Raw genomic sequence first — 20,092 nt, forward strand, 5'->3', positions numbered from 1 at the left:
TGTATACAATAGTACCTCGCTTAAGTCTGCGTTAGGGATATATGCAACCTTGCACAACTTCACCCATGATTTCACTATTAATTTACGTAACCTAGAATTACATTTCATACACTTTAGAGCTTGGTAATACCTAAAATAAACTACCTAATACAAAGTCACATCCCAATAATATTAGTTTAAAGCTTTTCGTTAACGAATCTGTTTGACCCTGTATTTCTCCAAATAAGCAAATTAACCCTGTTCCTAGTAACTCTATAGGCTCCCTGAACGAGAAATGCACGCTAACCGCGAACAAAAAGCGTCGCGGAGACCGATTCACGGCAAAGTGGCGCACTATCATGGCTAGCGCGAGGTTTTCAGCTCCCTTGTCTCCGTGTCAAATGTAAGAGGCGAGGAACAAAAGGTGGAAGAAAAATTTTACACGAGGGAGGTGTCGAAGGGCGAAAAGGTATCTAAGAGACAAATGTCCGCGAAAAAGGAAGGCCATCGTCTCATTGTTCCAAAGTGCACGTCACAATGAGCACCCGGGTTCGCATTTACTCAGCGCCGCGGTTGGCCGTCTCATTGGCTGCTTCCTCACTAAAAACACCGCCACCCATGTGAGTCTTTCGTCAGCGTTTCACATTGTGCAGCCGACATTGTTCCTGGTCGCGCGAAGTAACGTGCGGTTAAAACAACAGACTCTTGGTAAGAGATGAGAAAAGTTGCATGAATACGTTTTAAATCCCGCTATTCGAACGTACATCGGTCTCGTTTGGCGATCGATCCGCCTCCATTTACAATTTTCTTTTCATCGAACGAACCCGCAAAATAGAGTCTGTATATCCCGACAAATCGAATCTCTTGCTTAACTTTGCGATCTAGAGTTCCTATATTTTACGTTCTAGATAATATATACGTTTCAGATTCTAATCTTGTTGGGACGGTGACAATTACATCTAAACGAAAATTAATGCGCGTCACGATAAATGAAATAGGTGCCCGAGGAAGAGAATACATTAATATAACACTATGTCCGGAGATCACATGATACGGTCAAAACATCACGTGCTGTTGAACGTTTTTAACGAAAAAACATCACTGATAGGCCAAGCCGTTAATTAACCCGAACACATTGTTCTCGGGCGTCGTGACTACAATTATCTTTTTCACAAGTGCATTGATGGGTAATCACGAATTCTTCCCAACGCTTCCATTCATTCTTAGAAGCGACCGTTTCACTATTCGGTTAAATTGTGTTTACAAAATCAACGTTTTAACGAATAGGATGCAACGTTAATATTGATTTTTGTATGGCAGCTTGAACAATTTTTCAACGAATTAGAGTTCGAAGCTTGTGATTGAAATATACGATTTTGAAGGTGGAATAGCTCCATTCGTTTGATGTATTTCGATGGAAAATCGATTCGAGGATTAAAGTTTCCAGCGGAATCGAAAACGTTCCCAGTACAGAGTGGCCGTCCCATAGCAATTTTAATGCAATCGGCGTCTGCCATCGCTGACCCTCCTCTGTTAAGTAGAAGGCAGACGTCTGATCTCTGTGAAGGCGAGTCGGCCCTTGATATACCTGCATGAACGAACAGAATTCAACCGTGGCGCCATCCATTTCGCCGTGTCTTGGCCAAACAAGTGGTTCGTTCCCTCCCCTGTGATTTCACGGCGAACGAGTCGCTGACTTGCGAGTTCGACCCGCGGCGATTAAAGCCAGGAAAGCCTTTTCTTCGATCGGGATCGAAGCTTCCGAGTCGGTCGAGCTACCCTCGAGCACCAGTTTCCAAAGACGGTCCAGTTTCCGTAGGAAAATTGCAGGCGTGCTACGTCCAAGAACATCCTCATTAGGGACGGTCGATTCTCACGGAAAAAACAATCGATTTTTCATTCGAATCGCTGGGAATCGATTCCCTCGAAGATTGCGTTCTTAGAAGTCGATGTGAAAATTGTCGAATGGAAACGGCTCGTTTATATCTTCATATTATTCAATTTAAACAGCTGTTGATTATGGAAATAATTAAAATTCTAACGCGTGTTTCCACGTGTTCGTAAGCATCGACGAAAAGAGTCCGTTGGCTTCGAAAGGATCGATTTTCGTCGTCGCTTTTCTATTCCTTTGCTCGGTGAAAGTGCTCTGCGTTTCACTCTCCGTAGTTGAATGGCTCGATCGTCTTTCTCGATGATTCATCGGGTGATCAGCGACTGACAATTAATTACCATGCTAAACGAGTTTCGATGGGCACGCAGAAAACAAGTGGCTCGTGTGTCATATGCCACTGGCGATATTCGCCGCGTTGTTTATAAGGCCGATGTATCAGCTGAACTGGCGCAGATGAATCCAGTTACGATATCGATGTTTGCATAATTCGTCACGTCTTGGTGATCTTCGTATCTGCGCTACAGGGGGTGGAGGACGAGTTGCGAAAAATTGAAAGAAACATGCACGTTCTATTTTCTTTTTTTTCTTGATCCATTGTGTATCCAATGCTTTATTTATAGAACGTTCGGAAGAATATTTCTTTCGCGATAGACACGATCCATTTTGTTTCTTTTTCCATATGTATGTCACTTACCAGGTTTTTGATATAAAAATGTATAAAATAAGATTTCTCGTTATTTAGATTAGAAACGAGAATATTTATCGACCAAATATTTGACTCTTCGAAACGAACGTTACTTGCTAAGAGATTTGCTCGAATCGTCGAAAACAAAATGGAGATACTCGATATCCTATTATTAAGCGAAGATGCAAAAATTGGAAGACTACCATCAACAGTTGAATCAACAAAAACAACTGTGACCCAGTTTTATATCTACGAGGATTCAGTTTGTCTCGTTAAAACGCTAAACAGAGGAATCGAGATCCAAATCCGGGGTAAAACTCTCAAAAAATTCGGCTACTCCGATAACCGTATCCTCGACTTATCTTCAATTGCATGAAATTTCGCGCTAAAACGAAGACAGCTGTTCCTGCTTATCGAAATTGAAGGATCAAGAGACTAAATAGTTGTCTCCGCAGATTTATGGGCTCTGTCTAGTCCCGAGGTGAAACTAAATCGACTCCTTTCCGAAATCTGTCTCTTAAATATCAGAAAATCAATTTCTCAATTTTTATCTTCTTCAAATGTTTACGTTCTTGGAAATATGTTCGCCAAGTGGATTTTGAAAATTTTATGTTAGGATATACAAATCTCTAAACTCCTTTTTTGTGGAAATAACATTTTTCAAACTGTACGAAACGCCAAGGTTGTAACGTTATAAATATAAAGTAGAATTTGAACCGAACTTCCAAGCTTTTTCTCTAAAGAACTTGTTTCCAGGTTGTTGACATGTTTCGAGAAAGAAATGATCGATCGGCTCGGAGTTTTATGTGCATATAAAGCAAATGACTCACTATTATTCATGACTGAAATCAGCTCGATGTTTGTGGAGTTCTCTTTGCAATAAAAATCTCATCGCGTAGTTGCGAAATTGTAGAACGTCAGTTTTCTAAATTTGTGGATATCTGCGTTAATTTTGGTATAAACGATAACCATACTTGTACAGATTAAGAATGTCTATGACCTTTTCATTTCTGATGACCAGACCGAGAGTTATCGTATCAAACGCGAACACTTCTTTCGAACTCATTACGCAATAATGCGTAACGTCAACAAACTGGATAATTTTCGAAAAATTCTGATTATTTGACAAGATTCGTGTATAAATATGGATGAAAATATTTGTAACCGGGGGGTCTGATAGTTTCCACAAAAAAAATTCTCAAATATCGTTCCAGTTTTAGAACCGCGAATTAAATAGAGTCAAAGAGATTCGGTTCGTTTTGAATGTTTCGGCTGGCAGATCTATATCAATCGAACTCAAAGGAATACTGCCGCTGGAATTCTTCGATTCGCATATGAAATACCCACGGTTCGGTGGGGCAGCATGTTCAAAACACTTGCTGGGTCAATCGGCCGAGCGAAATGGGTTAAACGCAGCAAGGTAAATAGCTGCGATTGATTTCGCATTGTAATGTCGGAAACTAGGGGAATCGAACTCGAGGATATGAGCGCAAGCATGCAGATTAGGGTCGGGACTCGTTATCGAATTTTTCCGTATTCGTTCCAACGGTTCGACGATTCAAATATTTAGTGAATATAATTTGAATATCTTGCATATCGAGCAAGCGTTTCGAATTATCTAAATCAGGATCTTCAAATTCATTAACGATATTTCATATGGTATCTGCATTTTACATAAAATATATTTTTAACAGTATAAAATTAATTGGATTCTTTACAAATCTCAAAATAGACTCTTTTCCTAAATAAAATCAGAACGAAACATCGAATTCCAAAGAATACATAAAACTTTCCAAAGACGAACCTCTGATACAGCCTAATTCGGTGCTTACTCCAGAAGATCGGAAGAAATGATAAAAAAATTCCTACGCGTTTCAAAAAATAATTCTTCCAAGAATGTTGAAACGTATTCACGTTCAAATATCTCCAACGAGACGACAAAATGTCAGCTTCGAATAATTGGGTTGGTGAACCGACTGGTCGTTGTACGGACTCACGATCGGCCATAGATCCAGGGTAGATCCCGGGTCGATATGCAAATGGTCCGAACGTGCGTACAAACGCGTTACCGCGGTGTGGCGTTGATAAACAATAGCGCGATAGAAGATAAGAAAAAGCTCGACTGGCCGTCTTCCCAGTTCTAGCCCCTACCACTCTCACCCCTGGCCCCCACCACGTTCCGGCAAGATAGTCACCGTTCATCCTTTTTCAACTCTGTACGCGTATAGTTCCGTCTCGCTTCGAGTCTTGAGCATAATAACGTGACGTGGTTAACGGACGACGTTAGTCAGTACTCGTGCCGTCGCATCGATCGTATCGAGAGGGCCTCGAATAATTGCGTAACCAGTCATCTACGCACGCATTCGCACAAAACAATACTATTCACATGTACAAGCAACACCAGTATACTCGTATCGAATCGACGCGCGCCGGTGCATCGCGTCCGACCGCGTAAAAATCGAAATAAATCGAACAGATCGATATCCGACTATCGATCCGCGTCTCGAACGCTGTCACGCGGGTAGATTCAAACACGAAGTCGTTCAGAGCAAGCTGTACGACACCAATTAACATCGACATCCTCCGTTTTTCCGGTATCACGAAGAACTTGTGGGAAAAGTCAGAAACGGCCCACCAGGAGAGTCCAGGATGACGATCAACGCGTCGTCCATGGTGATAGATTATCTGGTATTCGTCGGATGCATCATAATCTCGTTCATCATACCGTTATGGGGCAAACTGCGAGGAAGTCGGAAGGAAGGCACCAAAGCAGACTATGTCTTCGCTACCGGGAACGTGTCCATGGGCGCCATGATGCTATCCATCGCTCGAGGGACGCTGGGCGTCAGGTCCTTCCTGGGCTACCCCTCTGAACTCTACTACAGGGGCAGCGCCATGTGGGAGACCATGTACGGCATGCTGCTCGCGTATCCCATCGTGTGCTTCGTCTTTGTTCCTGTTTACTACAGCCTCGGCATCACGTCCGTCTATCAGTACCTGGACATGAGGTAATTATCTTTTGCAAATCCTCTTCTTCCTGGATAGGAACATTTTTTCATGTGTCTGCAAACATTGCTAGCTTGGAAACTTCAGCCATTTTCTGGTCCTCATTTTCATAGCCTGGCAGATCCATTGCTAAGAAGCTTAATTTTCAGGTGTCACAGTATTGCCAATATTGTTTGTAAAAATAAGGTTTTTTCTGTCACAATTACAAATAGTTCGGTCCCAGTGCAACGTAATAAATCATGATAGACTTTGCAACTAGAAGCGTTTGAAATAATATTTTCATTTCAAAGTAGCTTGAATAGATTGTTCGTAGTACTGATTAATTATTCTATGGAGCCTTTCAAGCACTCGAATTTTTGCATAGTGTCATTCGTATTGAAATAGCATGCTTTGAAAAATGATGTAACAGTACCGAAAGATTAGTGTCATACATATATACATGACGTAGTATTGAACGTGTTAAGAAGTTGCGTCAGATTGACTGACTCAAAAATAATGTCGCCTTTGGAAATTTCTTTCGAAAACCGATAATATTACGAAATGTTTGTCTACCATCTACGTATATTAAGCTGCGAGTCAACAATAAAAGATTCAGCTAAACCATTTCTAGCACCTAGGGAAAGATTGTCGAACACAAAATCTATGACGTCTGTAAATAATCACCAGAATCTCCATTTTAAATATTTCTTCGCAATTTCAGTAAATGCATCCGTGTGACAATATTTGAACTAACTGAAAAACCGAATGAAAAGGTTAATGTATTCTAAATCTTCCGGCGACTCCTCGACCATAACGATTCACAAAGTTTGCAGCAACAAATCTAATTCAAAGTCGCGTCTGCTCGGTCTGTTTTCTTCTTCCGATCTGCATACATTACGAAGTTTGATCGATGCTATAATTACATGTAAATTAACGAAACAGTAGACTGCGCAATTCGTATTCTCCGGGTATAATCTTTCGCATAAATTGCTTTCAAACTTTCTGTCTGCGAAGTGTCACAGACCCGATGGAAATTATGTTGCCACAATGGCGGAAGAAATATCACGATGGAAATTGCATTGACACGACGGAAGATGAAATATCACGACGCCCGGCAGAAACAACGCTCCGTTCGACCGTCGAATTCGCGGCCTTTCTTAAACATGAACTCTTCGCGCGAAATTTACCACTTCCAGTTTTGAACAGACCCGATGGAATGTTAATATCTTCCGTTTGCCCGGAAGTTCCGAACGGGACATCAACTTTCATGAGAGAAGAAATCTTTTTCCTCCGATCTGTTTTTTTTATCAAAACGACGACACGTGACGGTTCGCAGAAAAATTTACATTCACCGCGTACGCGTTGCTCGATACCAGTTCGGTTCTCCAAAATCGAAACTGTTTTACATTTTCTGTTCGCTTCGCAGCGCCGCCATAAATCGTGGACAGGCCACGCGTCGGAACGATACGACTGCACAGCTCCTCTGCATAAAGAAATCCCGTTGCGTCGCTGTCAAAATTTTGAAACATTATCCAAAAGTTTTGGATTTTATTAAATAATCGTAATGATAGCACGCGAACTTTGAAAAATAAACTATCTACATTCTCTTTGCTGGACTAATTATTCGTTGTGTAATAGTAGCATAAATACCTTATTTACTCGTTTCAACAAGTATTCATTAGATGTTAATTGACAAACTACGCGAAACTGTTGAAGATACGTCATTCGATTAACCATTAGCACTACTTAGTCTCGTATTTATTATAAACGTGACACGAATGAATTTTAATTACAAGAGTCGATTTTGCATGTCTCGTGTAAAAAGGAATCGAAAAGTTCTGAACCATTTTGTAATTGGAAGATTCGTTGCCGAGATTCAAGCAATTAAAGTTAACCGATATGATTTTTGGCGCACACACCGGTCAGCTGGCCACTCGTGGCACGTTTGCGCGCGAAAAACCTTGACTGCTCATATCTCGATAACAAAGCCTCAGAATGGAAAATGGAAAAGAACTTTTCGATTTATATTTTCATCGGGAATCCATCCCGATGGAGAATTCCACATTTTTTTAAATGATCGGCATTTTATTTAGTGTTTATTCGTCCCACATTTTACTTTATTTATCTACTCATCGTTTGATTGATGTAGATATTAGACTTTCAAAGATATGACCTTCATTCATTGACTTTAAATCCTATAACACGGCACTTTTGCGAATCGAATATTAAATTAATGTTATTTTAAAACTGAACGGCATTGTTACTTCGATACCACGCGAGCCTTGAGTCTATCTTTGCGCTTAACGATTATGTCCGGTGAACAGACCTCTTGCAATTATGCTAATTCTCCAGGTTCAAGTCGAAGCTAGTCAGATGCCTGGCGAGCTTCTCCTACGTGATTCGTAGCCTGCTGAACTTGGCCGTCACGATATTCACGCCATGCGTCGCTCTGAAGGCTGTGATAGGGCTGCCATACTGGGCCAGCATCATCGGGATCACGACGATATCGGTCATTTTCTCCGTTATGGTACGTACGATGTCGAATAGAAACACTTTGCGCGCTTCAATCGCGAACGAACCGAACCTTCGACGAAATCGAATCATCATCCGGTTCTGAAAACTTTTCGTCGACGTCGACGCTTTGGATAAGTTCGGGGGGAATTTCGTTGAAACGACGGAAAATCTATTCTTCCGATCCTGCGGGGCCACTTGGAAACTCGGGAAGAATCGAATTCGTAACCGTGAAAAATTTCGAAAAGTTTCATTTTATGGAGCACGATAATTCTTAAACCTAAACTGTATTTGGCTTCTGAACAAAATTCTGCTTTTGCTAAAAACGTGGGAATGCATATTTAAACAGTTTCGTTAGGAATGTAAACGTTATCGATTATTCTTGATAAGAAATGTCAATAATAAAAGACACGCGTATCGTGGAATTTTTCCAATAAATTACGCTCGTTTCGATCTGACATTTTTTCGACGAATATTACACGATCGACAATCTTTGATTTACATCAACTTCGTACAGGGCCTCGAGAAATATTGGATACGTATTTTATTTTATATGGTACGAGGGGTAAACACTAGGTCTAGGGTCATTTGGTTAATTTTTCTGTATGGTTCCATCTGTTCCATCTGTTTCGTTTGTAATAAAATATCGATTAGCAAAAAAATTGTTAGCGAACCTCGAGAGTCGTTATATAATCGTGTACGTAAAATCACGGTCGAAAAAGCAATGTTTAATAGATATTGAACCAGCAGATGTTTTAATGAATTTTTTAAGCATGGAGATTGTCGGTTGTGTAATGACTCTTGTTATTGAACGAGCGTCTAATTGATAGTGCCAACGTAAAGAAGAAAGCTTCCTCGAGTGTGAAACATTTAAATCGTTGTCGCGAATCCACCGTTTACGAGGAGGGGAGGGGGGCATCAATTATTCAGAATTCGAGAGAGGCACGCTGTTTGCCCATTTCCGGCCGAAAGGATCGTAAATACGACATATGTGACCGTAAAGTTTCTCGTAAAGAGCAAGGTAGGGAGGAGACCGTCGCCTGAAAAGCAACGGCGTCGGTTAATTCGCAGGCGTCGCGACGAGGTCACGATTTAATTCGACGTCAAATCGGCGCTCGCGTGCGTCATCAAGAGCGGTTATCAATCTCGTTAATCGATTTCGATCACTTTTAGCAGATTTTGTCCCATTAATTCGAAATTGATACGTCCAGGTACTTTGTAAATTACTCTGGACTAAAATTTTCTCTTCGATCAATTTATATTTATTACTAGCCGTTAACCCGCGGCATCATCCGCGTTAAATCGTTTTACACGCGAACGAAGTATGTAAATAAAACTTACTTCCGTTCGTATATCGAAAACATGTATACGAAAGAAAAGTTATTAAATTTAATTTCCAACAAATTATGATATCGGTGCAAGCAAGCATCGGATAATATTTTTCAGTGATAGTAACAAAATGATATTTATTCGATTTCAGGGAGGACTGAAAGCAGCCATTCTCTCAGACGTTATTCAAGGTGTGACGATGATCGGTGTTTCGCTAGTGATAATCGCACGCGGCGCAGCTGATATCGGTCCCAGTAAAGTCTTGAACGTGACGTACGAACGAGGCAGACTGGATTTCTTCAAGTATGTGTAAATATTCGAATCAGAGTGCTTCCGAAACATCAAACTCGATAACACTACGAGGGCATTCGATACTCGGTGTCGATTCATTTTAAAGCAGAACCGAGTAAAATTCACATTTAGATGGAAATTTCGAATAACGAATAAAATTTTCTCTCTCAAATCCTCCATCGCGAATAGAGGAAACATAATTTCACTTATTACGAATTTCGTGTCATAAACAGGGGTGACTTTGCGCTTGAAGGGGTCCTCGATGCTCCCTCGTTTAACTACGGGAAACGGAGCAGCGGTTGTCGTTGAAATCAGTAATAAAATTACCCGACATTCGTCGCGTCGTTCCAGTTCAAAACATCGTTCGTACGCGGGAACAAAGCAGGAAGAACAAAGTAACTCCGATTTACGGCACGGAAATGAATGTGTTACCTGCAGAATTAGCCTCGGTCTACATTTACTTCGAAACTTCTTGAATGGCTAAACTGACGTCACCCTTCTCAGAGTGCTTCCTGTATCGAGACGTCTTAAAGAGAACTGTTACGAATTCCGAGAAAATCGTCGAAAGTTTTCGTGACTAATAGCCTTGATCTTTGTTTCCAGTATGGATCTGGATCCAACGCTACGCGTCACTACATTGTCGGCGACGTTGGGTCAGCTATTCATGAGCCTGTCCATTTTTGGCTGCCAACAAAACTTTGTGCAGAGGTATTGCAGCATGTCTAGTCAGCGCAAAGTTGTCACGTGAGTAAAAATTTATTTAAAAATATTTATATATTTGTCATTGTATCTTGGCGGGAGTGGTATCGATGAGTTGGCGAGATTTCCACGGTGAAAATGAGTCCAAACACGACTATGTTTGGAATATTTTTTATTATATGTATTTGAAATTATTTTAGCATTTTGGTTTTTCGTTTGAGCAAGGGATAATTGTAAATGGTGCGAATGAGTTTGTGTTTGGACTCATTTTCATCGTGAGAATCTTACCTATCTGTTGGTAATAGTATCAACAAAATAGCGTCAAGATAATTATAATTTCAATTGTCACATTCCCGAATAATTGTCACTAAAATATTAAAATATGCGTCAATTTTGATCCAGAAGAAGTTCCAATATTAAATTTTGTACAGTATTCGCCGAACAATGACTGATTTCATGACTCGTTCGTAAACAAATGATAGTCTTTCTATATTGTTACAATTATATTCACGAAAGCTATTCCAAGAACCCTTTCATCTTAACGCGACAGGATAAAGTATTCCTCTAAAGATCGTGGACTTTGTTCGAACCGCCGATGGGCATATTTTACTCTTCGAAACAAAAGAACGACGCCGTGATATTGTAATCGTTGTAATTAAAAACCAATATTGTTACTCGGATAATAGCATCATTTTCATTCGCAATGTTTGTACAACAAATGGAATATTTCGTTTCGACTCTTCTTTTTTAATGATACTCATCGGATATTACAGGAAACGAACGATACAAAGAGTATGTTGAACAACGAAAACTGCAGTTTGGACGAGTGTAGTGAACAGCTAATATGTGTTACGCGTAAGTGTGTGTAGTATACCATGTTGTAGAAAGTATTGGGAAACGAAAGAAATGAAACATTTTTATATAGACGGTAAACAATACCCGGCTCCATATTTTATAACCCACACGCGTGTCGTACATTCTAGCTGTTCCTCGAAACCCGTTCAAAACTGCACTTTTCGTTATTCAACATATTTCCTGCATTTTATGCAAATATTGTCTGTAACATACGATGAGGATTACTTTAAAAAAAGCATGGAACGTAATATTTCACTCGAAATTCAAATACCACCGATAAAAATGAAGCCGTTAAACAAACAACGTAATGCTTTGTTTATTTATCTCGTGCACCCGTCGGTTTAAAAACCACACGTGACTACTGCGAGTTGCATCTGTTTAATATAAATTTTATATAAATTTAATGGACATATCATCGTATAAAATTATGGATTTATATTGTACATTTTGTTTAATGATAAAAATGGTATTCCAATGTTCTAGTTTAATTATTGTTTCTTCTAGAATTCTTGTCAATATGGTATTCTGATAATACTAGTATAAAAATAGTAATAGTAATGATAGTACATTTAAAAGATATTAAATATTCAGTAAAAATGGAAGTAAAGTTTAGGAATAAAGATAAATTTCTGTTATTACCCGGAACCTCAAAAATAGCGAAATAAAAATCCAAGGAAATAATATATGGTTAAAAATTTAAACGTAACAAAAAAAGAAACATGGAAACAGTAGCCTAGGTCCATTTCCTAAAATCGCTTCAGCAGTATTAATGTAGTATAATTAAAACTGAAAATCATTAGCAATTCCGGCAAGATTAATTCTTCGATTCCCGTTGAGTATAAACATTTTTCACGCACTTTAGTAGGAAATGAGTGCACTATCGCGTACGGGGCCGTATACATTAGCAGTAAAATTACAAAATTCTTGGAGGAACCGAGTGTTTATCCGAAATCTGCACCGTCCTATCCGTAATTTGGCCCGAAATTACACGGCTTTCGGAGCTGAGTCGTGAATACAGAAATTTCCAGAATCACAGACCTTCCCTTCGTACGGCTTCGAAGCACGCACCGCATTAGCATTTTACGCGTCAGATATGTAAACAAGTATCGCGGAGATAAACCCACGCGTTACGACGTGCAAAGATTAGTCCGGAAACACGCACGAAGAACCGTCCATTTTGGAATTGTTCGTACCTAACGAAATCCACGGAACGAACCTTCTAATTTATCCGCCAAACTGAACTTATTAACCATTTAACGCTCCAACGCGAATGTACTATACATACAATTAATTTTATTAACTCTCGACTTAGAAATCATCGACGTTAACGACTTGTGTAATTATAATATGGAAATGACAAGAAACGTAACTAGATAAAGGAGACTTAAAAATTCAAATATTCAAGTTCAAGAATCTGTTACGAATAGATAAAATAAAAACGATTGGGAAATACAGTACCCTTTTTACAGTGTACCAAAATTGAGACACATTAACTTTGAGTCTTAATTTATTAAAATACAGTGGTCTTTGCTATTCACATTCTTATTATGGAATCTTTCGATTCGTCTAATTTTTAGTGAATAAAAAGAAACGGTATTGAGACGTTGATAAAAAGGACGAGCGTTGTCGAGTGTTCTGTCGTTGGAATCGAGATTCTAGCTACAGCCCCGGAAGCGGGGAGTTTGGGGTGGGGGTGCAACGAAAGTTTGCGGATCACTTAGTCGCCGTGTATACACGGATCGACTGTTTCCCCTCGAGCCAGACGACAGGACGAAATCCTTCCGGAGGCGATCTCAAAGAAATTCGGACGCGTTCCACTATCGATCGTTTCCTTTTGTATTCCTGAAGTTCCAATCTTCTTTTTTCGACTATTATCAAATACTTTGGTATTTGATTATATTGTAAATACGGAATATAATTTTATATTGATCCATTGCTCGATTAATATTATAAACTGGGTCAAAAACTTGTTCTGTCATTACTCTCTGAACACTACTCTTCACGAATCTTCCCAGTGATTTATATTTCTCGATATTTTCAAGTGTTTCAAAATAAAACATACACAAAAATTCTGTATCTGTGAATGTTTGTGCATATGTATAAACGTTCGCCTCTGATTTCCTTTATCCGAAGACTTATCAGAAATTCATTAAATTCTTCTTTTTTATATTCGGAAACATATTTATCAGAAAATTTGGTATGATAACTCCCATATAAAAAATTCTATATGTGTGGATGTGTGCCTACATTTTGACTTCCATATTTTGTATTTTGACGTAAAATTTCGTTAAAATGTGAAATGTATTCTCCAACGAAGAATAGATCTTAGACCAATACCAGTGTCTCCAAATCATCCTCGTTGGTTTCTAGTTGGTTTTGACGAGTCAATTGTCCCGCGTGACTCGAGCAGTCATCCGGGACTGCGTTTCAATTAAAAGGTCAACCACGCCTGGAGTGATCGAGTGAGTCACCGTCACGCTGCCGAGACGCAAGAATTTTTGCCACTTGTTATCTTATCGGTTATTATTATGATCCAACAGCATGCATCGCGTGACGGTGCATGATAACCAAGTCACTCTGCATTATGCAAATCGTAACACTTATCGAGCCGTCATTTTCATTTCTGATTGACCCGTAATAGATCGCCCTCCTCTCCGTCTGTGTTTATCGAAATCACGGGACAAACAATGTCCTTTTAGCGATCGTTCGTCGATCGTTTATGGACTTTCTTTAACGATCTCCGCGGGTTCTGCACGCGACAGCATCAATAGCCTCTCTGTCTACTACAGCGAATACAAAATTATTTGCACGTCCAACTTTTTTGGTACAGTGAAACCTCGATTATTTATTTGTATTTAATTAACTTCAGCTTTTCGAGTGAAATACCGGCGTCGCGGGATCCGTTGGAAATTTTTACGCGCGGACATTTACCGGAGAGTAAACCGCGAAAAACGACACGCCACGTTGTCACGATAAAAACGGTTCGGACAAATGAATTTTTATTAGAATATAATCGCTGCACGTCGCGATAAAAATGTCCACCGAATGGATTTTTATTAGACTATAATCAGGAAAACGCGCGCGTCGAGTCTTTTTGTCATAGTTTTAACGGTTTATTGCACGGTCGTTGTAAAACACACATCGAAGTGTTCTTCTATAAAATTGTCAAATATTTAGAAAATATGAAACTCGTGGAATATTTTATTTTCGAATGGATCTCCAAACTTTTGAGAGTTAAATTTAATCTGATCTTATTTGATGTTTTCATTATTGTACTATTTTATTTCTGAAAGGTTGACGATAACCCAACGTGTCTATAGTTTGTATTTTGTCGTTCCAGCGGTCTCGCACGGAGATTTTACGTTTTGGAACGGTTTCCAATTCGCGAACTTCTGTCGGCACTACCCGTTACCACATATTCAATGAGTCCTTTTCCGCGACAGAAGGGACGGGGTTAAATGGCAAGCAGCCAAACTTTTATCGGTAGATACTCTGCCCCGGCTAAGGTCAACATTATCAGCTCTACTATGTAAGGAACGGCATACGGTTCCTGTGGATAAAATCTACTCGCTTCGTGGGTCTGTCCGATTTGTTACACCGAGAATAAACATTGATCGACGAGCTATTATACATAGATATGAATTAATTAAACCGGAACGCAATTTGGGAATATTTGCCTACTTCGAATTAATCTTACACCCGTACTTTCACGTACGCGGTAAAATCGATCAAAATAGTTACATTTGGGGTTTCGAAACGACCTGTTATATCAGCATAATCGGAGATCTCGTTAGTACCACATTCAGTACTTGGACTAGCTTTCGTTCGCACTACAAGACACTGGAAAACTTTGAAATTGAGAAAACAGAGACCTTTCAAAATTACAAGACATTGTTGCAAGATAAGAGAAAACTGACAACACATCGAGACAATCCCAATTTAGATAATGACTGTACGCTTACCATAATAGCTGTATCACTATCTATTTCGTAGAACACGTCTTAGTTCGCATCATAGTAAATCTTCTAATCGTGTACAATCACAACACAGCTAGATAAGAGTTTCAGTTAACGATAAGCCTTTCTCCTTCATAATTCCACAAATCTAACGAATACCTTCTTTCCAGAACAATAATGGCCAATATGCCAATAATTTTCATCCTCTTCTCCCTCTCGTGGGTGGTGGGGATGGTGATCTTCGCCAACTACGCGGACTGCGACCCGCTGACCCTCGGCTACATATCCAAGTTCGATGAGATCGTACCGTTCTACGTGGAGGACAAGTTCCTGAGCATTCCTGGACTCCTGGGTTTGGTGATGGCCACTCTATTCAACAGCGCGTTGACGCTGGCCGTCTCTAACCTGAACTCTCTGGCCACGGTCACGTACGAAGACTTCCTCAGTCAGATACCTTCGATGAAGGACTTGAAAGATAAGCAACAGCTGCACGTGATCAAGCTGATCAGCGGTATCTACGGCGTGCTGATAGTGGGCGTCAGCTTTCTGGTGGCAATGCTGTCGGGCGTGATCGAGTCGTCGATGCTGATTACGTCCGCGACATCGGGCCCCCTGTTAGGCGTCTTCCTATTAGCTATGCTGATACCGTGCGCCAATTGGAAGGGCGCAGCGTCCGGTATGATCTTCAGCCACATGACCACCCTGTGGATCACGTTTGGGCATTTGACGGTCACCAACAACGTGGAGACGTTGCCCCTGTCCACGGAGAACTGTCAGAACGACACGTTCTCGCCGTGGATCACGAAGCCGGGCAACATGGTCTACACCACGCCAAACGTCACCGTGAATATGACGCAAGGCCTGCTTACCGAACAAATACGCGACTCGTCCTCGATGGGGACCATCGAGTTCCTCTACAACATAACGTACATGTACTACGCGCTCATCGGTAGCATGTCAACGGTGATCGTGGGCGTCATAGTGAGTCTGATCACCGCCGATTCCAAAGGTGACATGTACGAAGAACACCTGCTTCATCCTTACGCGGTGAAGATATCCAGATTCTTTCCCGGAAGACGGAGACTGTACGCCAGCAGCACGCGACTCAGGAACGAGCGCAACGCTGCCAACGCTACCTCCTCCTCCTCCTCGGTGACCTCGATCGCGAATGGTGTGGGAAAGACAACCACTCTGCAAGGGCTCGTGGACGATAACGGGAAGCTCCAGATCGACATCGGTTACATCGAGAAGCTCAATGCTCTTAAGGCCGTCTCGCTGGACGTGACCAACGAGGTCAACAAAGGTACCAGACTCTGAGACCGGGACGTCACTGGTGATTCAGTGATGGTGACTCCGAAATCGGTGACTCGGTGATATTTCTGTTCCTTGGTGGACTCTGATTATCGGATCGAACTTTGTCGATTTGCTTAACGATCCCGTGAGCCTGCAGGAGCTGTAGAATTGGGGATACCGCGTTCATCCTCAGTTTTAGCTTTAGTTAGCGATAGCTTTAGAGTAGCGTGATCTTCACGATTTTGTCAACACGATACTCGGCGATGTACAGGGTGAGGAGGAAGTAACTGTCACCGGGTTTCAGAAAGATACTGGTGGGGGATGAGCGTTTGACATTGAAGGTTAGAGTATTTCAATGTATTTCGCTTGTTGGTGGAAGAATGGAGAGGTTGAATGTTGCAAATGAAGTGGTTATTTTTAAGGTAGATTGTTGGAGTCTCTGGTAACTAGATCGTGCAGTAATTTTTTGAATCAAGGATGAACTTTTTATCCTTCTGTTTAGTAATGTATATAGAAATAATCGAAATTCTTGACCCGGATTTTAATAGGGGTCATTAACGTAATTTATTTAGTATTTTATTACGAAATAATAAATGGTATATTTGATGGCCGAGATAAACATTTGTAAGCACTCAGCCATATGTTAATATATCTAACAGTTTTAGAAAACCATTTATTATTTGCAATCCAATACGGCCGACGGCAGGTTGTTCTCTAACCTCACACTTTATAATCTGAAATAACTAAAATATATCTCAGATGGTATTCAAACGACGTATACCCTGCTAATTTGCATCTTAGTTATAGTCGGATGCTTAGAAGTAGTTGCATGTGGTATTTGGTAGTTGTAAAACTATAGAATACTCATTCAGTTTTATCATCGAATACAGAATACAGACATATCTTGTGAATTGGTGATGCAATCCAGAAATAATGATGAAATTGAATATAATTATTTTTCACTAATACAAAATACAAAACAATGTATTCTGTATTCGACAGGTACTTAGAGTACAAGTTACAGGAGTATTTGACTTTCTGTAAATCGCATACTCGCGTACCTTAAGTTTCAAAGTCTGATTTCATTTACCATTCTACGTTATTGTATTTTGAAAACAATAGAATGGTCACCCAGTAATCTCTTGACGACAGATATTAATTAGAATTTTTCACGCCAGAAAAAAATAAGTTAGATTATAGATGATTAATATTTGACAGCATGAATGAATACAAATGAATGATTACATTTGGGTATAATGTCAAGTTGTTCCTGATCAGTATTTTAGATATATCTCGATTACCGAATCATTCGAATACATTTGTCTCTGCTATCGTCGATAATTACGCAAATTACTGTATGCAAAATTGTCACGTACCTTGTGAGAATGAAACGAATATCGTGGTAATTTATTTTTTACAAATCACCACCAATCGAGATACATAGGACTACTCCTGAAGCTCGTCTGAAAACCCGACCTGAAACTCATTCTCAGTATCGTTTCGTTCTTCTACACTCTGTACCGTCGAATCACCCTATAGATCTTGCTCCCGCGTGGACAGACACATCCCACGCGGTCACTTTAATTCGTTGTAGAGAGTATTTCCTTAAACACGTTCGAGCAGAATGTTACAGGGTAGACGCTAGTACAAAGACAGGCTCGAGGCCTCGTCGAGTCGCTTGTAAACGACACGTGTGCATGCATATGGTGTCAGAACTATACATATACCTATGTGTATATGCGTATACTTGAAAAGAGTAATTGCGTTAGTTAGATTTCAAGGATGCGTTCTGAGAACTAAATTCGGAATTTTATCCCTGAGTCCCTATCGCGGTAGCTGTAGAGTATCCTGGGAAGCTGAAGGAACTGTCTCTGGATGAGAATCGTGTTTGACGATCAGTATTTTTGGAAAAGTTCAACGTTGGTTGGGATTTTGTACGGTTTAAATCAATAACTGATATAGTACTCGTTTCTTGCGATCGAATCATCAGAGTTCATGCAAAGCAAACATGAACAGTGGGCGGGAGGGAGGGACGATGCAACTACCTGTACCACAGATCGATACAAGAAGCGAGGCACTACAATGGCGTTGATATCAAGAACACTTATTGTTAGTTTGTTGTTCAGAGTCATTCTTTACAGATTCCCAAAATACAAACGGTGGCATTTATCGACGCAATAATGCGTCGCGACTACCGCCGATTCCCAATCTCTCGTTTGCTTCTCCTTCGACGTCCCTTTATTCGTCCGGGCTACGAGACTGACGGCCACTTCGATCGACGAGCTTCGTACGCGAAGCACTTAAGAAAACGTGGTTTCGAGTTCAAGGAACCTCGCACTAACGTTTGCGAGCCCCTTATACATAGTTTCGCAAATTTGCCATACGGACACTGTACGTTATACGTACACGCGCGTGAAATACTCATTGTTCAAAGTCGGGGGCGGGGCCAGAGGAATTCTGAAACACGAACGTCTAAACGCTTGTTTGCCGATGACTATTAGCCGATACGAGCAAGTCTCCAGACTAGTTAAACGTTCTAATTATTTTAATAAAAATCACACATTACTATCGCTTGTATATAATATTTTTGTTTTAGAAGCAAAGTTAGCCTCGAACACACTGTCGGGCTAAATTGTTTGAGAGCCCCGAATCGAATAAAGATTTGCCCGAATCGATTTCTAATACGTCCATCGACAAAAAGAAACGAATAATAAAATTTACTCGAGGATCGAATTCAGGAAGATTCCGATAACACTGATTCGTCCCGTTTTATTCGCCAGAATAACCGAGAATTACGTCCCACGGAATTCTCTCTGAAGCAGGAGAAATGTTCGTTTGATGAATCGGATACGAAAGGAATTGACATTTGAATTCAGGTCCTGAGGAATGAAATTCTTGACGCGACGCGCGCAGAGTTCCAAGAAGCCTGTGTCTAAACCCGCCCCCGCGTTAGCGTGTAATAAAAGTATTGAATCGTGATAAGATTGCGAGGTATCAAGCGGATGTTAATGCGTCCGTCGCGCGAGCTTCGGATTCCTAAGGTCAGAGTTTCCCTCGCGGACGAATGTCAAGAGTCGCGATCACGCGGAACAACGTTCGCTCGGTGTGCGTACGCTGTGTGCGTGTGTAATTTTCATGTGTCCCCATCGGTGACGGCGGGGCTGCGTTCTCGCGATATTAATAAGTTTTATATGTACTTCCTAGACTAGACCACTATTTTTATAACGATAGCGAATAGCAGCGTTAACGATGTAGACGACGTATGGATCTGTACGAAATACTGTGATGCATACAAATATATAACGTTTTATAAGTGTTCTGTTGAGGAATTACGTCTTCTTCGTTCTTTCATACCCCAAGTAATCATCGCGAATTAATTAGATTGTTCAAATTTCCCGCCTAAGTACCACGGCAATGAACTCCGACGGTAATGTTGTTTTAATCGGTCGATAATATCGTCGTACTTGGTTGATAATTCAAGAATAAATAAGTAAAATGTTCCAGAAACAATGTCATTATTCTTTCCAAATTAAAAATCTGATACACTTTATGGAACGAAGATCGAGTATTCAAATTCCACGGTGTGCAATCGTATTCGAGTTGTCGATCGCATCGATC

General features: G+C 40.5%; 1 protein-coding gene across 3 annotated transcripts in view; it reads left to right on the forward strand.

The window, feature by feature from the left end:
• LOC143346520 (sodium-coupled monocarboxylate transporter 1) overlaps positions 1 to 19,803 on the forward strand; it is a 57,380-nt gene extending 37,577 nt beyond the window's left edge. For all 3 annotated transcript variants that reach the window (XM_076774677.1, XM_076774676.1, XM_076774679.1), the window contains 5 exons: positions 5,161 to 5,563; positions 7,893 to 8,067; positions 9,532 to 9,683; positions 10,275 to 10,415; positions 15,352 to 19,803. In XM_076774677.1, the coding sequence (XP_076630792.1) occupies positions 5,205 to 5,563; positions 7,893 to 8,067; positions 9,532 to 9,683; positions 10,275 to 10,415; positions 15,352 to 16,498 (1,974 nt within the window). In that variant the 5' untranslated portion in view covers positions 5,161 to 5,204 and the 3' untranslated portion in view covers positions 16,499 to 19,803. The remainder of the gene's footprint in view (positions 1 to 5,160; positions 5,564 to 7,892; positions 8,068 to 9,531; positions 9,684 to 10,274; positions 10,416 to 15,351) is intronic.
• The last annotated feature ends 289 nt before the right edge of the window (positions 19,804 to 20,092 follow it).

The sequence above is a fragment of the Colletes latitarsis genome, chromosome 10, assembly GCF_051014445.1.
Source record: "Colletes latitarsis isolate SP2378_abdomen chromosome 10, iyColLati1, whole genome shotgun sequence".
Classification (NCBI taxonomy): Eukaryota; Metazoa; Arthropoda; class Insecta; order Hymenoptera; family Colletidae; genus Colletes; species Colletes latitarsis.